Source organism: Eulemur rufifrons, chromosome 7 (genome assembly GCF_041146395.1).
Source record: "Eulemur rufifrons isolate Redbay chromosome 7, OSU_ERuf_1, whole genome shotgun sequence".
NCBI classification, from domain to species: Eukaryota; Metazoa; Chordata; class Mammalia; order Primates; family Lemuridae; genus Eulemur; species Eulemur rufifrons.
Genome location: NC_090989.1, coordinates 89,892,878 through 89,910,793, shown reverse-complemented (window position 1 = coordinate 89,910,793; position 17,916 = coordinate 89,892,878). Strand labels below are relative to the sequence as shown.

Genomic DNA, 17,916 nt, shown 5'->3' with positions numbered 1-17,916 from the left:
CACTACTTACAACAATAGAAAGAAGAGTTGAGGTTAGCTTAAATGAACAAAAACTAACATGGCTTAATGAAAATTCAGGTCCTTGAATATGATGGGCTTCTCTTCTAGGTGCTGGAAACCTATCATGATTTCCCTTTTTATTAACAGCATTTGGCAGCCATTAGACAATTCTTGTAATAGAACTCAATGTGGACGAGAAAACAAAAGGTTTTAGAGTTTTTTCAAGCACAGGAAGGTAGTGTACAGCTCCTGGAAAGCAGAGTTGCCACACAAATAATCAACTTATGCAAAGCACAGAGAAAAAACCCACACAAATATCTACCTGGGAAAACAAGAATTCGGTGACTCAACCTGCCAATCGAACTTCCTATTTTGGCTTCCACCATGGGATCCCTGCATCTGTATCTAGGGAATGCATTACAATATAAAGTTTCCTGTGAATGAAGAAGGGTTATGAAGAAGCAGCCCAGAAAATAGTATCTATTTTCAAAGACTTTAAAAAAGTGCTCTTCTTCTTTTGTTGTTTCTCATAAATCACCAGTGTTTGCTTACTGAGTTAGCCGGTACAATTCTAAACCAGCCCTTTTGTCTATTGTCCAGAAAGAGAATAGCCAAATATCATAGGAAAAAAAGTATTTAATTTTGACTTTCTATAATCTTTCAAATGAGAGTTTGACCTGACATTTAGTTCCATTATAACAGCTTAAATTGTATTTTATATTGTATAACAGCTTTAATTGTATTTTATATTTTATAAAAAAATTGAGATCTTATAAATACCACGGGAAAATTTAGAAATCCACTTCTTGTTGTACCACTCTAATATAAAAACAGCTTTTATTTCTTTGGTTCTTCTCCAAGCTTCATGAATTGGCCTAATGAATCTCACAAGCACAGGAAACCTTAGAGGAAGAGCGTGGAGGTACCAATTTTTCCATCCAATTTTTGCAAAACTTGAAAAATACGCTCAGCATTGTGATAATCTCAAAATATGAAATATGAAAAAAGTTAGAAGATCCCCATCTTTGGGAAAATCACATGCTTCTAGAATGGATAAGAATTACTATATTATGAAATACTATATCATATTTAAGATATGTGTTTTGGTATACATACATATATGTATACATTGTGAAATGATTACCATAATCAAGCTAATTAACACATACATCACCTCACCTAGTTACCCTTTTTTGTGTATGTGGTGAGGACACTTAGGATCTACTCTCTTACCAAATTTAAATTATATTATACATTAACTGTGGTCACCATGTTATACATTAGATCCCTAGAACTTATTCTTCTCATAACTGAAAGTTTGTACCCTTTGAGCACCATTTCCCCATATCCTGCACCTCCCCAGCCTCTGGCAACCACCATTCTACTCTCTGCTTTTCTGAGTGTAACTTTTTCAGATTGCACATAAAATTGAGATAATGCAGTATTTGTCTTTCTGTGCCTGGCTTTTTTCACTTTGCTTAATGTTCCCCAGGTTCATTTATGTTGTCACAAATGGAAGAATTACCTTCGTTATTATGGCTGAATAATATTGTGTGTTATACACACACACACACACACACACACCACTTTTTTTTTTTATCCATTCTCCCATTAGTGGACACTTAGGTTGATTCTATATCTTGGCTATTGTGAATAGTGCTGCAATGAACATGGGAGTGCAGATACCTCTTCAAGACATTGATCTCATTTCCTTTGGCCATGTATCCGAAAGTGGGATATATAGCCACCTGCCATGGCATATCATGGATGCTGGATCTTATGGTAGTTTTATTTGTAATTTTTTAAGGAACCTCCATAATATTTTCTATAATGGCTATACTAACTATCATGAAAAATTAGAGGCTCAATCTACAGGGTAGTGTTGATGCTCAACTACATAAAACCTCAGCCTGCCTCCGAGTTCACCTGTAGCTGCAGGGGGCAGTTCCCCCCATGCAGGCAGCTTCACCCTTAATGGGTTTCTCTCTTCTTCTCTACAGGCTCTCTCTGACCCATGGCAGCTGGCTAAATCTGTGTGCAGGAAAGCTCCAAAAGTGTTGGGATTGACACTACCAGGGGTGACCTTTAACCTCAGTCTCCCTACCCCTCAGAGGCCCCACTGGGATGGAGCCTTGTTGCCTTCAGTGGTACTCTTTAGTGCACCCTTTATTGGCTTTGCCCTTCCCAGTCTTGCTTTACCCTCTCCCACACATGTGCTTCCTAAGAACGCACCCTAAGTAAGCTACCTCCACTCAAGTCTTTGTCTTGGGGTTTGCTTCGGGGAGAACCCAAACAAAACATATCAGGCACAGTACAGTCAAATGCAGAGATGTGTAAAAACAAAATTTTTCCTTTACTAGCCCACAACTTTTCCCTCCTCTCGAGGTCTGCTACCCTTTCCCAACTCCCTAGTGATGGAACAAGGCATAAAACCCATGCAGTCAGCACAGGTCCCCACTTGCCTAATTTCTTGCTGGTTGCCCTTGACCACGTGAGAGACTGGCTGAGAATGAAGTTGCTATGGCAGACAGCCCCCCTATATGCCTTCTCCTTTTCATCTCCAGTTTAAGTTTGGCCTTTCTAGCTCATGCAGTGACAAGTCTAAATACTTCTATTCTTCCTAGATCTTGGCAGGTGCCCAGCAATCTGCTATCTTTCTCTTTTTTCACCATGTTGTTTTTCAGATTTATTCATTTTCTCCACCAACTGTCATGCATCTGATATATCTGGGGTATATTAGGTCCAGGGGTGCCCCAATGCACAAGACATCATGGTTCATGCCCTCCTATTGCTTACAGCCCAGGGTGTTACTTTGGCAGGCATCATCTCCAGTATGGGAATGCCATGAAAAGTATAGCACGCAGTGGAGGCACCCAGGGGGCCATGGCACTAAGCCAGACTTGGGGAGGTCAAAGAAAGCTTCTTAGCAGAGAAATTAGCCTCTGTGGAAGCCAAAGGCAAGGGATACGGAAGAGCCAAATTTAGTATTGCTCCAAAGAAGAGTGGTATCTGGGAGCCATTCCACTAAGAGTTTAGGAAAGACCAGTCTATAAAGTGCCTGTAAAACCTTATTAGAGCTTTAACCTAAAAATAAAGTCTCTTAAAGGAATTTAAGCTGGAGGAGATGTGACCAGATCTACATTTAAACATTACGTCTGACTGCAATGAATGGATTTGGGAGGGACCAACCTTGAGAGTTAGACTAGTTAATCCAGATGAGGTGACAGTGAACAAGGTGAACTAGGAAGTAGCACTGGGAGGAAAAATAAGTGAAAGCAACTGGGAGACACTTAGGTAGTGGAATCGATAGACTTGGGGCTAATCAGATGAGAGAGTGAGAGAAAGAAAGGAATCAAGAAGGATAATCATGTTCCAGTTTGGCAGTTGGTGGATGGTGGGGCTGTTTCCTAACATGGGGAGCAGCAGAAAGAGCCCTGTGGGGGCGTTTGCTGGGGGCTGGCCGGGAGCGCTGTGATGCCACCATCCTGGGTAGGCTGTGCTGCTGAGTCTGAGGTGCACGTGGGAAAAGCTAGTGGAGATATCTGATCTCGGATATGTGTTTGGAGTTCAGGAGAGAGATCTGTGCTATAGGTGAGCATGCAGATGGCAGTGACACCATGGGGGTCACCTGGGCATTGGATAGAATGAGATGCCAGCACAAGCCAGAACCAAATGAAATGAAACGGAGACGGGACCCCACGATGATTATAAAAGGTGACCAGTGATCTAGAAGGCAAGGAAGCTTCAGAGATGTCTAGTAAAATAAAGACTGAATGTGTCCTTTCAAAAGTGTCTGACAAAATAATTATTTTTTTCACAGCCATCATTGCTCTCTTTAACTTCCACGATATGATATGATACTTGAGCCTTTTCGGTTGCCTGCCACCCTCTGTAGCAGGGGTGAAGAGAACCCTTCATGTCTCCTCATCTCATGTCCACATTCCATGCGATTTTTGCAGAGTGCTGCACTATGTAAACTGCTAGAGCAAAGGAGGCAATTATTTCATGGACTTTTCTAAAAATCCCTCCAAGTAAATTTTATTGCCTCTTTGCAGATGAGGATGCAAATGCAACAGAAAATGCAACAAAAAAGGAACTTGCCATAAAAACCAGCAGTAAGATTTCTTTTGTCTGAGACTTAAGTTTTTCATTTCATTAGCTCTCTCCTCCACCTTGTTTATTCATTTTACTAACATTATTGACATCTCTTATGTGCCAGGCACTGTTCCAGGCTCTGGGGATACACTTTACAAAATACAGTAAAGTCCCTGCCCCATGGAGCTTACATTCTAGTAGGGGGAGACAGAAAAACATACAAATACATAATATCATAGGGTTCAAAATAGCTTAGAGATATCCTGTCTGAAATCTGCCTACCACACAGGTTCATTTTAGGACAATGATGAAGAGAGGCTAACAACAGACTGCAGCAATTTTGCTAGTCCCAGTTCTACCATCTGTATTGAGTGGATTTAAGTGAGTCCTTCATCCAATCTGAGCCTCGGTTTCCTTATCTATAAAATGGGGAGGGATTGGATTAAATGACTTATTAAGGGAAAGGGTCCTTTCAGGCTTTTATTTTTCACAGTTTTATGGGAACATTTTGCACAAAATCCAGAGCCAGTTTGTTAACTCTTCTAAGGTTTAAAAAATATTTTAAAATAAAATACAAGAAATCCTTAGGTATTCCACATACACTTAATACCTCACATGCCAATCTAAACTTCTTTTATAAATAGCAAATGTCTTATTTACAATTGCTACAGAATGAAGTCATTTTACCATCTTTAGCCATATAAGAAGTTATTTACTCATAAAAATATTCATTTACATTGCTGTTTCCCAAATCCCACCTCATTTGTGAAATGTTCCCTAGCCGTGAAATCCTCTCCTGAATGTGCCACCATTTCTCTCTTTTACTAACCCGTATCACTGATTTTGTGCTCTTGTTTAACCTTTCTGACTGGAGTATTAACTCCATGAAAGCAGGAAAGGAGTGCTCGCTTCTTTGAAGAACAACCCAAACGAGAGTCTGTCCGGCTAATCCGTACACATGTGTAATTATTGCACCTGCACCATGTTCTATGGGCACAGGCCTTTTGGAACCCACATTAGCTCTTCAGGCTGTGCGAGTACTTCTGTTTAGTAACATTAGAACTTTGGTCTACTAAAGGGTACCATAACATCTGAAGAGGGAAAACATGTTTTCGGAACAATTCACAGACTAGGACAATGTAAATTAGTAAGTATCCTAACTTCTTTAGGTGCTTTGGTGGAATGTTAGTGTGTATTTAATAATGCAAGCAAAGTAGCACATTTTACAATCAATTAATTTTTCTTAAAGAAGATAACATAGCAGGAGAGCTGAATGTCAAACAAGGTTAGACTCATGCTTATTAACTTGGTAGGAGTTGTGAAGCTTCTGAGTCTCTTGAAAGACAAATTATATTCACTGGCTTGATTTTGAAATGTAGACACTGAAATTTCAATCAATCCAGCAGCTGAGGATGACAGGAAATTTTATAGGACTGGAAGGAATCTTCTTTTCTTATCTGGATCAGATCCCCACTGACACCTGGGAGGTTTCTGAGGTTGCATGCTCTAAGTGTTATCTGGTTGCTGTGTAATCAAATATCCTGTGCACGCTTTCAAATTTGATCAGGTGGGTCTAATCACAAGGACACATCTTGTCAGTGCCTTTGGGAGCAAAGTGAAATAAATCTATGCCTTAATACTGGAATTTAATTCCTTCCTGTTGCTCTGTGGTGTCAAGATACGGTGTCAACGTTATCAGAAGTGCCTAACAGAGGCTGCTGCATAAAGTCTGTCCTATCAGTACAGTGACTGAAAAGGAATAATGAATAAGTCCTTGGTTGGGCAAACACTACTGTAGCATCAGATGGGCAGGGGCATTCCATGTAACCTTGAAGAATCACAATAGCTTCTAGTAATAAACAGTATTGCAAATAATGCCTGTATGGACTACAAGATGAGGGCAGGTCCAGCAGACACTGGCTGCATAAATGAAGATCAGAGAAGAATAAGGAGGTTCAGGCAACTTTTGGCAACCTGTGTCACAGTTACAGGTAAATTATTGTCACGGAGGAAATGGATTTTGGCATACGTCATGGAATCTGAGTATGTGTTTTAAGTTGTTGAGTACCTGCTACCAATAAGACTGCAGCCCCTCCTTCATGAGGTTAGGCAGAAGGATTTATAAAGCCTTGCTGATGTTCAGTGTCTTTAGCGTGACTGCAGCCCTTCCCAGTCATTCCAAAGGGTCCATGGGTTGCATATGGGAGTGCATCAGGCCTGGCTTTGGCTGTGATGTCCCCGGGAAGTCACTGTGTGCAGTGTGGTCTTCAGGGTGGAAGTCTTTGAGCTGCAAATGAGTAAAACTCTTAAGTCCAAACCTCCGTGGGCACTATGGCTTCTTTGGTTCCAACAGAAGGCAGTAGGCTTTCTTCAGACAAGAAATAGAAGGGGAATTGTACCAAGAACCCACGGATCTTTCTTAGTTCCTCCTCAGCTCTAATGGGATCTTCCTTAGCTAATATGGGCTTACTTATAAAGTCTCTCAGCTGAATTAAATTGTGTACTTCATCATTTGGAAGGCACCGGAACACCTGATTAGAACATAAATAGAAAATCAAGTGATAAATTTAAAAGAAACCTCCAAAAGACCTTAATGGAAAACAATTATTTCAACAGACAAGATTTTTGTTTTATGAAACACATGTTGTTAGTTTTGTGTTACAGCACAGACCTGATTGAAGAATTGGTTATCTTATATACCACAAATAGGTAGATTTGCTTCCCTTAAAAAACTCATAGCTAGAACCTAATATTTGCTCTACACAAGTCATTAACTTCAGGATAAAGTCCAGCTAGTGGTAAGGAATTTCACTGATGTTACCCCACATTAAGGTTAACTTTTTGGGTAATAATCACCCCTGAATTTTACTGGAAGTTCTGGTCTAAGAAGAAAATTGCATATTATATTTTCCCTAACTTTTCTTGAAAGATGTGCATATCTGTACCTTTATTTAGAGTTATCAGTTGTTAATATGTAACACAATTTCCTGATTGAAAATGAGTTTTAGACATCATAACACTTGATCCCTGAATACTAAAGCATTTATTTCTTAAGAATAAGGACATGTGCCTATATAATCACAGTACTATTTTCACATTTAAGGAAATTAATTCCATGTCATTTAAGTTATGGTCCGTATTCAGATTTATCCTATTATCCCCAAATGTCTTTTATAGATGTTTCCCACCAACCCAGGACTCAAACAAGATTGTGTACTGCGTTTGTAAAATTACATTTTAAAGACTCTATGCAAATGACCTATTTGACCATAGCCTTGACTCTTCAGTATGAAATAAGGCCATGCAGATAGTAGTCATGTTTCATGAAGAACGATGAAGTCATGGAAGGGACTCTGGACGTCATGAAGAACAACACACTCTTGCCCAATTTCTCATAGATGGTCAAGGAATCTCAGCTTGAATATTTTCCATGATGGGAAACCGGCAACCTCTCGAGGTAACCTGCTCCACTGTTAGACAACTCTTAACTCTTGTACATTCTTTATCATAATCAGTACACAGATTTCACAGGAGACGCATTTGATATGCATCAAATGGAACTGGTTTTAAAACATCTTTCTAAAATTAGAGCTATCCAACAAAGGACATGTCTCATTATTAATACACTTCATCATAAGAATGGAGACTGTTTATTCTGTACTATGTGCTAAATACATTTAGTAGATTACTCTTTATCCTCATAACCACCCTAGCAACATCCCTTCCAATTTATAGGTGAGGAAAGGTAGACTCAGAAAGTCAAGTCACTATACACAGGTTATAAGACCAGCAACTGGGTGAGCTGGGTTCAGCTCCAATTCATTTTTTGATCCCATCATCGTCTCTTCCTTTTGCCACCAGACATGCACGAAGGCTGGGTGAGTACATGCTGAGGATGTTCATGAGGGATTCCTGCATCAGATGAGAGACCAGCATGACTCTAAAGCCTTTCTTACACCAAAGTCCATGACGCTCTTTGTCTTTGTTTTTCAGTGTCTACAAACAGGTATTTTACTACAACCGGGAAATATATTGATTTTTGATGTTCATTAAGAATACTCTGTATCAATAATATGCAGAAATAATAATAATTTCTTACTTTTTGTGATGAGATTCAATAAAAAAGGGGGAAATATGTGAACCTTACCTTATCATAAATTGTAGCATTTCGAGCTGCTGTTGAAACCCACACCTCCTTGAAGAATTTGTCACTCACTGGATCCTGAATGTCCTCACTTGGGTCAGAAAGATAGCCAAGGACAACCCTGAAACACAAGTGTCCTTCAGATTGAGTAACCAAGATAAAGCAGTTTGTTGTAGGCTACACACACACACACACACACACACACCCCGACATCTCCTAAGTTGCAAAACAAAACAACCGAAGTTGCTTTGATGCTTGAATGTTTTAACTGTTGGACAGAAGGAAAGAAAGACTTTAATTTTGTCCTAAGAGCATCCTGTAGTTTGGCCTAAGGTGGTCAGAACCTTGGAGATAGGACTAGCACTCAAAACATAAGCCCTTTCCAAGGTCTATGTCCTTAAATCCTCAACAACTCTGAAAAAGCAACTATTATTGTCTTCATTTTATGGATAAGGGAACTAAGGCACAGAGATTAAATAACATGTTCAAGGTCATACAGCTGCTAAGTGGTAGATCTGGGACTCCAACCAGGACCAACTAACTCCCAATTCTGTGCTCCTAACCAGGATGTGGTCTTCTTTTCTTCCTTCCTTCTTGTCCTTCCTACCTTCTCTCATTCTTTCCCTCCTCTATCTTCCCTCTCCCTTCCTTCCCCTTCTCTTCCCTTGGGCCAAGCACTATGCTGAACTCTAGGGTATAGAATGAATAAGATAGACATGGTGTCTCTCTGGTTAGAGTTAAATTTGATGGGTGAGACCAAAAATGAGTAAGTAATCACCCACGAATGGAATTAATTACAGTCGTGATAAATAATTCACAGGGTGTGCTTTAAGAGCGTGAGTCGGGAGTGGTCAGGGAGAATTCTCCTTCACCACCTGTTTACCTAACCCCACCTGCTATCTTTCAGGATTCAGCAGAGGCTCAGCTCTATAGCACTTTTCATGGATCCCTCTTCTCATCCTTCCCAGTTAATCTTGGGATATCTGAACATTCTTCCTTTGTTCCCTAATATACGTTATAGATATTTTGTTTTTATCAAAGCACCTACAATATTTTATGCACTTTTTGTTTTTAATAGGTCCACCTCCCACTTCTAGAGTGCAAATTCTTCAAGAGAGCATGACATGGCTACCCTCATGTCCCCATATCCTCATGCCTGCCGTAGAAGAAGCCACGTACTAGATGTTGTCTGAATTGATCATATGTAATCAAGGGACTAGACATAACAAAACATTCTCAAGCAAAGCAAGCCATGTTTTAGAAGTGATATTTGAAAATTATAATAACCCTTGTACTTGTAGAAGCCATTAGATTTAAAAAGCACTTCCACCTTAATCCTGTGAAGTAGGTGAGACAGATGATTCCCCTTGTATAGATGAGAAACTAAAGTATGGAGACACACCAGTAATTGAGCTTGAACTCAGAGTCCAAAGCTTTTTTCTCACATAACTGGTGGGTTCAAAGAATACCGCAAAGGCCTGTGCATACTGGGCAAAGCAGTGGGAAAACAGGCCTTGCAAGGGCTTTGGCTTTTACACTGAGCGAAACGGAGACTCACTGTGGACATCAGGGCAGAGGAATGGCAGGATCTGACTTACGAACTAAAATACTGGCTGCTACATTGCGAGTAGACTGGGCGGGGGCGTGGGGGGGGGGGCGTGGGTGGAAACAGTGAGGCCAGTTAGCAGCTACTGCAGTCATCTGTGTGAGACACCATGGTGGCTCAGGCCTGCGTGGCAGGGGATATGCAGACAGAGCCAACAGGTTTTACTGATAGAGTGAATGTAGGGTGTGACAAAAAGTGAGGCATCCAAGAAGACTGAAAGGTTTCTGTTGTGAGCAACTAGAAGAAGGTACAGCTGTAGTCGCCATTAGCTGAGATGGGGACTTCTGTGAGGAGAGCTGGTTTGTGGGAGAAGACCAGAAATTCAGTTCTGAGCCTGCTGAGCCTTCTATTAAGGATCCAAGTGGCAATGCTGAGCACGCAGTTGGATGAGCTGATCTGGGGCTGGGAGAGAAGGCTCAGTTAGAGATATAAATCTGAGAATTATCCTCATCCATATGCTCATAAAGCCATATGGTTTTCACTGACTTCACCAAGGAGTGAGTATAGACGGAAAGAGGATCGGGTGTACACCAGCTGCAGGGGAGAGGAGGAGCAACCAGCAAGGCTGGGGAGAAGCCGGGGGTGTGGTACCCTGAAACCTACAAGGAAGCATGTCAAGGAGAACCGTATCAAACTCAGGTTAGCACTGGTCATTGGATTTAGCAACCGGACAGCATCACATCATGGCCCTCTTTGTTTCTATTTAAATAAACATAAGTAAATTTACATCAACATTCTTAATGGCTGCAGAGTTTCCCATCATGTAAAGTTTATTTAACCAATTATTTTATTATGGACTTTTGGGTGGTTTCCAATTTTTCATTGTTATGAGCAATGCTACCACAAACAGAACTTATTCATCATATATAATATTTTGTGAATTTCTATGATTATTTCATTAGGAGAAATTCTAGAATTAAAATTCTTGGATTGAAGAATATGACAAATTACTCCAAGAAATGCTGTACCAACACAACAGTATTAACCATGCTTGCTCTCCCAGTCATCTCCAACATTATCAACTCTTTAAAAAGCTCAATTTGTCAGAGATAAAAGGGCAACTCATTTTAGTTTTAGTCTGTACTTTTTCTAGGACATAAAAAAATTTTTTAAAACGGGTCTGGTACCATCAGCTAAGTAGGATTCTTGAGTTTTTTAACCTCAAAATTCTATTTCTACTTCAAATAATACCTCCTTTAGGCTATATGTGAATAACTTTTAAAAAAAGATTTAAGGAATGATGATCGCACATAGATGCTGGCTGCTAATTAAGACCGAAAGCAAAATGTTATTGCTCCAAATCTGAAAGATAGTGCAAGTGATGACAATAAGTCAATTATAATAATATCTTTGATTTGGGCCAGGTCTAAGGTGCTGAAAATTAGGCAAAAAAGCGTTTTTTTGTGACTTGTCTTTTAAATTAGAACAAGAGGTGAGTCAATGTGTCCACCAAGATATCAGTTAAAGGGCCTGTTTGTAGAAAAAGTATTTAAATAAGTCTATAACAGGCAATACTTAGCAACAAATTATTTTCCCTGTCAGTATTTTAATTATAAGAAATTTATATTAAATTGCACAGTAAATATAAGATGAAGTACTTTGGGTATTCTTTTAAGGACTAAAGTTTGAGAGAAAACTAGTTTGATTTTATGTTGATGTGTATAATGGCAATTATTTAATATTTTTGCTTATTCATTCAAAAAGTGGGACAGTAGGAAAATCACAAAAAATTATTTCTGTTCTTTCCATTCCTCATATCTATCACTTTGAATGATTCTGAGCTCTACTTGTATGGATAATGGTTTCTGTTGAGTGATAGTTATAGCTGTAAAGTTTGGATAATTTTCTAGGACTTGAACTCATCAGCTCATAGCTGTGACATTCAGTACAGTACTCTGATGGTTGATTCTGTCTCGATTTAGAATTGATTTCACATTGAGATGTGTCTCTCTATTTCTACTCAGAAATAGCTCAGATGGAAAATGGATTGAAGCTGCATTTTTTCAGCTGAGAAAATGGCTGTGCTCTAAGCCGTAACATTTATCTTTGGGAACATTTCTTAACAAAAAGAGGCTACAATTGACACAAGGTTTTTATGTGCTTTTAAATACATTATCTGTGTTTGCCACTGGGGCAAAGTGAAAATAATTGTTTAAGAACAACTACCTCTTTCAGACAGTTTGAAAATTGCCAGGAAAAATAAAGTACCTAGGAATAAAGTTAGCATGAAATGTATAGGATCAGCATAAAAGAAAAAAAAGAAATGATTTACTGAATAACAACCTCCTCCCCCTCAATCATGAAGACCAAAGCTTTTTTGAAGAACAATTAAATAATTGAATAAATTGAAGTGCATACCTTTTCTTCAACAGGATGACTCAATATTATAAAGATGTCAATTCTTTTTATATTAATCTATAAATCTGCCATAATCCCAATAAAAAATATAATTAGGATTTGAGAGAACTTGAGTAGACAATTAAGAGTTCATGTGAAAGAATTAATATTTATGAATAGCCAAGATTATTCTGAAAAAGAATACTAGTATGGGGAAGCAGTATGGCAAAAAGTAGTATTAAAATGCACAACCACAGTAATTAAAATAGCATCACACTGGTGTGCAAGCACACAGACTTTCCATTTGGTAGAATAGAGAGACTAGAGATGGGTCAGCACCTATGGCAGTTCAGTGTATCACCAAGGGGTTCTGCAGACTGGACAGGCAAAGAACCCTACTGCACATCATACAGGTCTCGATCAGCTCGTTAGTTGGGGAAAAAAGTTACAGTCCCTACTTCATTTCTTACATTAAAATAAACTGCAGATGTTAAATGCAAAAAGTAAAATGAAACAAGTACTAGAAGAAAATATAAGTAAGTGTTTGATCTTATCCTGGGGAAGCTATTCTAAACATAAAAGAGGAGAAAAACAAAGAATAAACAGATTTGATTAGTAAGAATTGAAATATTTACCCCAATTACTGTAAATACGATTAAAAGGCAAATGACAAAACAAATTTGCAACACATGTGACAAAGGAATGAGCATCCTACATATTTAAAGCACTTATAAATCATTAAAAGAAAGTTAAACATCCCAACGTACTGGGTGAAGAGGGTGGGGGACCCGCGGCCTTCTGATTTCAAGATTGTTCTTTTTTAAACACCAAAGGAAGCAAAAAACTTCGTCTTTCTCTGCTGCATCACTTTTAATAGAAGGATTTGTTCTGTACAATTTGGATTCAGTTAAAAGGTTGCACTTAAGGACCTAGAAGGCCACATGTGGCTTTAAGGTCGTAGGTTCCCCAACCCGTTTACAAACGAACAATTACACATGGCTAACAAACACATTCTTTTAAAAAACCCTAAAAATGCATATTTTTTTTTTTGAGACAGAGTCTCGCTTTGTTGCCCGGGCTAGAGTGAGTGCCGTGGCGTCAGCCTAGCTCACAGCAACCTCAAACTCCTGGGCTTAAGCGATCCTACCGCCTCAGCCTCCCGAGTAGCTGGGACTACAGACATGCGCCACCATGCCTGGCTAATTTTTTCTATATATATTTTAGTTGGCCAGATAATTTCTTTCTATTTTTAGTAGAGACGGGGTCTCGCTTTTGCTCAGGCTGGTCTCGAACTCCTGACCTTGAGCGATCCACCCGCCTCGGCCTCCCAGAGTGCTAGGATTACAGGCGTGAGCCACTGTGCCTGGCCATAAAAATGCATATTAAAATAATGAAATTCCACTTGAAATCCAACAAATGGGCAAAGATTAAATAAAATAGTAGAACTCAGTAAAGATAGAGGGAATAAACCCTCTAAAACATTGTTAGTGATGTAGTAAGTTAGAGAGCAAAGGAAGCTTCCTTAGTTTAAGGAAACAATTAAGAAGGTGAACAAGATGGTATTTACAAACATACCCATTTTTTTATATCAGCAAAAAAATCTGCCAAACAATGAGGTATTAGCTAAAGGAATTATGGCATATACATACAATGAACTAGAATGTAGCCCTTAACATATAGAAGAATAATTAACGACATGGAAAAACATGTGTAACATTATTTAAATAATAAAAAAACATTGTAGATCTGTGAGATTCTAATTTTGTTTTTTAAAAAAGAAATACAGTGTATTAATATATATGTATGGAAGAAAGTGGAATGATATGTATCAAATGTTTAAATTGTTAGCACTGGGTGGCAGTATTACAGGTGAATATAATCTTACTGGTTTTCTGTATTTGCCGAATTTCTACAACAAAAATGTGTTGGAATCAGAACTCTCTACCTCTATAATTATTATACATTTAAAAAGTTATATACAAGCCCACCATTTTAAAGAGAATACTTAAGTTCTCAGGAAACTGAAAAGATGTATGACATATATTTCCAGCTTACAAAAGGAAATATTTGTTTCCTTATATATTCTGCAGTAGGCAATCAATGGGCTGATTAGCAGAGTACTCTTACATTCTCCCCTGCTAAATGAAACAAATTAACATTAGAAGCTTATTGAAATATCAGTGGTTTGAAAATATTCTTAACGGCAAAACAATTAATAACAAAGGCAGTAAATAAAGCAATAAAAGTTGTTAGAAGGTATTGACAGATTTTGAGGGATGGATTTGCAGAGCTTCTTGGGCACAGAGAACAGAACAAATGTCTCTAGAACTGAAGCTTATGTTGGTCTCAGAAGCCAGAATCTGGACTGGTAGGAATGAGGGAAATGGCCTCCACGTTTGCAGGGAGTAAAGTGCTTATTATGTGCCTGTCTGCAAGGGAGTCCATTTCCAACGTGGATCATTACACATAAAGGATCAAAGTAACAGTGCTGCCGTGCAGTGCCCTTCCCCAAATAGCATAATGCACTGCCTCTAACTATACCAGGGCCACTCGCTGCATCTCACTAGAGAGGCCACACTGAAATCACATCATGGCACACATAGTTCTAGAATCATAAAATCGTGGGCCTCCTGCAATGGCCTCGCAGTGGGAGAGTGGTCAGCGTGTTCCACAGACAGCGAGGAGGTCAGTGTGTCTGCAGTGAGCAAGAGAAAGAGGGAGAGGAGAGGAGGTTATGTTAGCAACAAGGATTTTACTTGTTCCGTGTTTACTTGGGAGATAAGAAGACACTGGACAGTAGTGAGCAGAGGAGTGCCGTGATCTAGAAGGTTCTAGAAGGATCACTCTGTTGAGAATAGACAACAGGGGCTGGGGACAATCGGAGCCCAGCCCTAGAAAGAACTAATAACACTTTATTGAATGAAGGACTCATGTAGGGTTACACAGCCTAAATGAGACCAGCTTCCTAGACCAGTGTGCTCTCTGCTTGACCACAGATTTGTTTAAAACTCACATCTTCTTGCCAAAGATCAGGGATCTTCCACATCTGGAGTCATCTTAAACCTGAGAACAGAAGTTCTTTCATTTAAATTTGATACCAGTAGTCACTGGCATACTCCTTTAATAATTTTTATTATATTCTGCTATTACTGGAATTATTTTGATTTTTAAGGCTGGACTCATTTTTAAAAACTTATATGGACACTAGATGGTTTGACCTGGTCTGGTCCTAAAGCAATTAATATATTTAAAACGCTAGTGTTTTCTGTTGCACCTAAAAATAATAAAAAGCTATTAAAAATGTTCATGTACCACCCAAAGTTCTTTCACATACTACTGGTGGCATATATCATATATTCAGGGGGACACTATTTTAGACAAGGAAGAACCTGGACAGCATGTGTCTAAGGGCCAGAGGGCAGGGCTGGGTCCCGGTGCCTGTGGCAGTTGAACTCCGTCAAAGAGGCACAGCTTTGAAGGGCTGACCTAAAGCACTGTAGCCGAAGTCCTTGGGCGAACCGGCCAGCCTGGTACTCTTCTCCATCCATTACTGAAGGGACCGTCTCTGTATCCTGCACAATGACAGCCATTTCACTGTCACGCTTCCCCAGCAGGCTTCGATCATTTATGTTGGCGGAACCTATAAGGAGAAAACAGGGAAACTAAACAACCTTCTCATTGTGGCAGACACCATTGATTGACCCCTCCACTCAGTTCTTCCTTGCTAACAAAACCCTAATTTTGTTCAGGTTATCTAAGGAAGACGTGCTTTAGGGAGGTGGGGCCCTCCCTAACCCAAGGGTGAATCTCGATCAGTCTAAGCCAGCCATAGTAATTTCATTATTTTTCCCAGTGACTGGCTTAAGAATAGGCACTTGATGTGGTTCTAGTGAATGTGACATGAAGGGAAGTCTTCTAGTGGCTCCTGAGAAAGTTTTTCCCCTTTGTATAAAGGGACACAAGAAATGGATGCTTTCTCTTCCAGTCTTTGGATATTTTGGCTTGAGGGGTTTGATGACATGATTTCAGGAGCTTTTGCAGCCATTTTGCAACCACTAGGGGACAAACAGACAAGCTGAAGATGGCAGAGCAGAAAGAAGGGTCTTCAACCCTTGAACTTTCTGACCTTCTGTTATGTGAAATTATATATTTTCTTTATTGTTTTACACACTTTTAGTTGAATTTTCTACCTTGTGGTGCAAAGGATTCTGATATAATCATCCAGCACTTAAAGAAAAAAGGCATGTTTACCAGTTCAATAGAGAAGATGACTTTGCTTTTACAGTTAAGAATCAGATTCCCTGCAGATTTTAACTCATAGTCATATAATTATGAATGTCAAAACCCAAGAGTACCTTCACAATCAATAGAGTATAATCTCAAATACAGATTGTCATTTGTGGCTTTGGGCTTTCCACCCTCTTGCCCCCCTTGTGTGGCATGCCAATAGCTTCTATATCAACTTCTCTCCATTCTATTTTTAAATCCAAATGAGGCGAGAATGTTGACTTTCACATGTGAAGGGCAAATATTTTGCTATTAGTTCAACCTGTGCTTTTGCAGTCCACTGCCGTGTATTCAGAAACCCCATCACGTTTTCTGTATTAATCAGTGAGCCTTCAAACTTTGAATCCTTCAGGCGTCCTACAAACTACAGAAGGGGCCTGACTCTTTTCTTCTTGCTCCTCTTGCCCTAGTCGCAATGAGCAGAGGGGTCGGGTTGGACAGCCGCACTGGCGGCCCTCGGTCACTCGGGCAGCCAGAGCTGTAAGGTGATGGCAGCCCTGCGTCAGCCCAAGTGGCGAGATTTTCTGCATGAGAAAAATCTGCCCTTTCTGGAAGAGACTTTGCTGCCATATGCCAGGATATTATCATATAGTTAATATACAAATCTATGGTGACTATGGATGTGAATGGTGCCTCATGGTGGCCCTGGGTGACAGAGAAAGGAAGGCTCACCCTACAGAAATGTGGGGGCGCTATTGGAGTGCTGTAAGGTGGGAACCTTTGAAATGCTTTGTTTTGTTAGCAAATCATCCTTTACACATACACTTTCATTTTGGTTATGCTATAAAATTTGCAGCTATATCTTTGGGCTTGACTGTTGGCCTAGCATTAATCTGGGCAATTCATTTAATCTTTCTCAGCTTTAATATAATCTTTCATAAAATGAGATAATAATATAGACCTTGTAGGGTTGTTCTGGCAAATAAGAAAGACCATGTGAAAACACTGATCTATAAACTGCTCTACAAATGTTAATTAGTGGCATTATGATTACATACTTATTAACTCTATAATATCTGCACCAGAGAACAGTGCCACAGGAAGGAACAATTTGCTGGAATGTAGCATTTGCATCAAAGAAGTCTGGCTAAATCACCCCATATGTGCACTGTAAGAACTCAAAGGATAAAGTTCCCATAGTGCTGCTTTAGGACTTCACTATCCCCTGGCCCCAGCAGAGGCCGCTGTCAGGCGGGAGCTGCTGGATTGGGCAGACGTGGCTGCTCTGTTCACCGTCAGGAGAACTTGGGAAGTTAGCTCCCCTGGAGTAAGAAAGCCACACACACACACACACACATACACACACACACACACACACACACACACACACACACACGGGCCCCTAACCCCTCCCACCACAGTAGGCCCCCACACTCCGGAGGGGAGGAATACATTCCTGGCATTCTTGTCATTCTGAGCTGGAATTCTTAGAGAGACGGTAATTCTG

The 17,916-nt window shown here is 39.7% G+C and overlaps 1 protein-coding gene across 2 annotated transcripts in view; it reads right to left on the bottom strand.

Annotated features, from left to right (window-relative positions):
• Positions 1–3,925: 3,925 nt before the first annotated feature.
• The window catches only part of PLD1 (phospholipase D1), a 192,328-nt gene continuing 178,337 nt past the window's right edge, over positions 3,926–17,916 (bottom strand). The window contains exons 24-26 of one of the 2 annotated variants that reach the window (XM_069472929.1): positions 15,669–15,822; positions 8,243–8,360; positions 3,926–6,626 (exon numbers count right to left, since the gene is read on the bottom strand). In XM_069472929.1, the coding sequence (XP_069329030.1) occupies positions 6,402–6,626; positions 8,243–8,360; positions 15,669–15,822 (497 nt within the window). In that variant the 3' untranslated portion in view covers positions 3,926–6,401. The remainder of the gene's footprint in view (positions 6,627–8,242; positions 8,361–15,668; positions 15,823–17,916) is intronic. The other variant, XM_069472930.1, reaches the window with a different exon arrangement.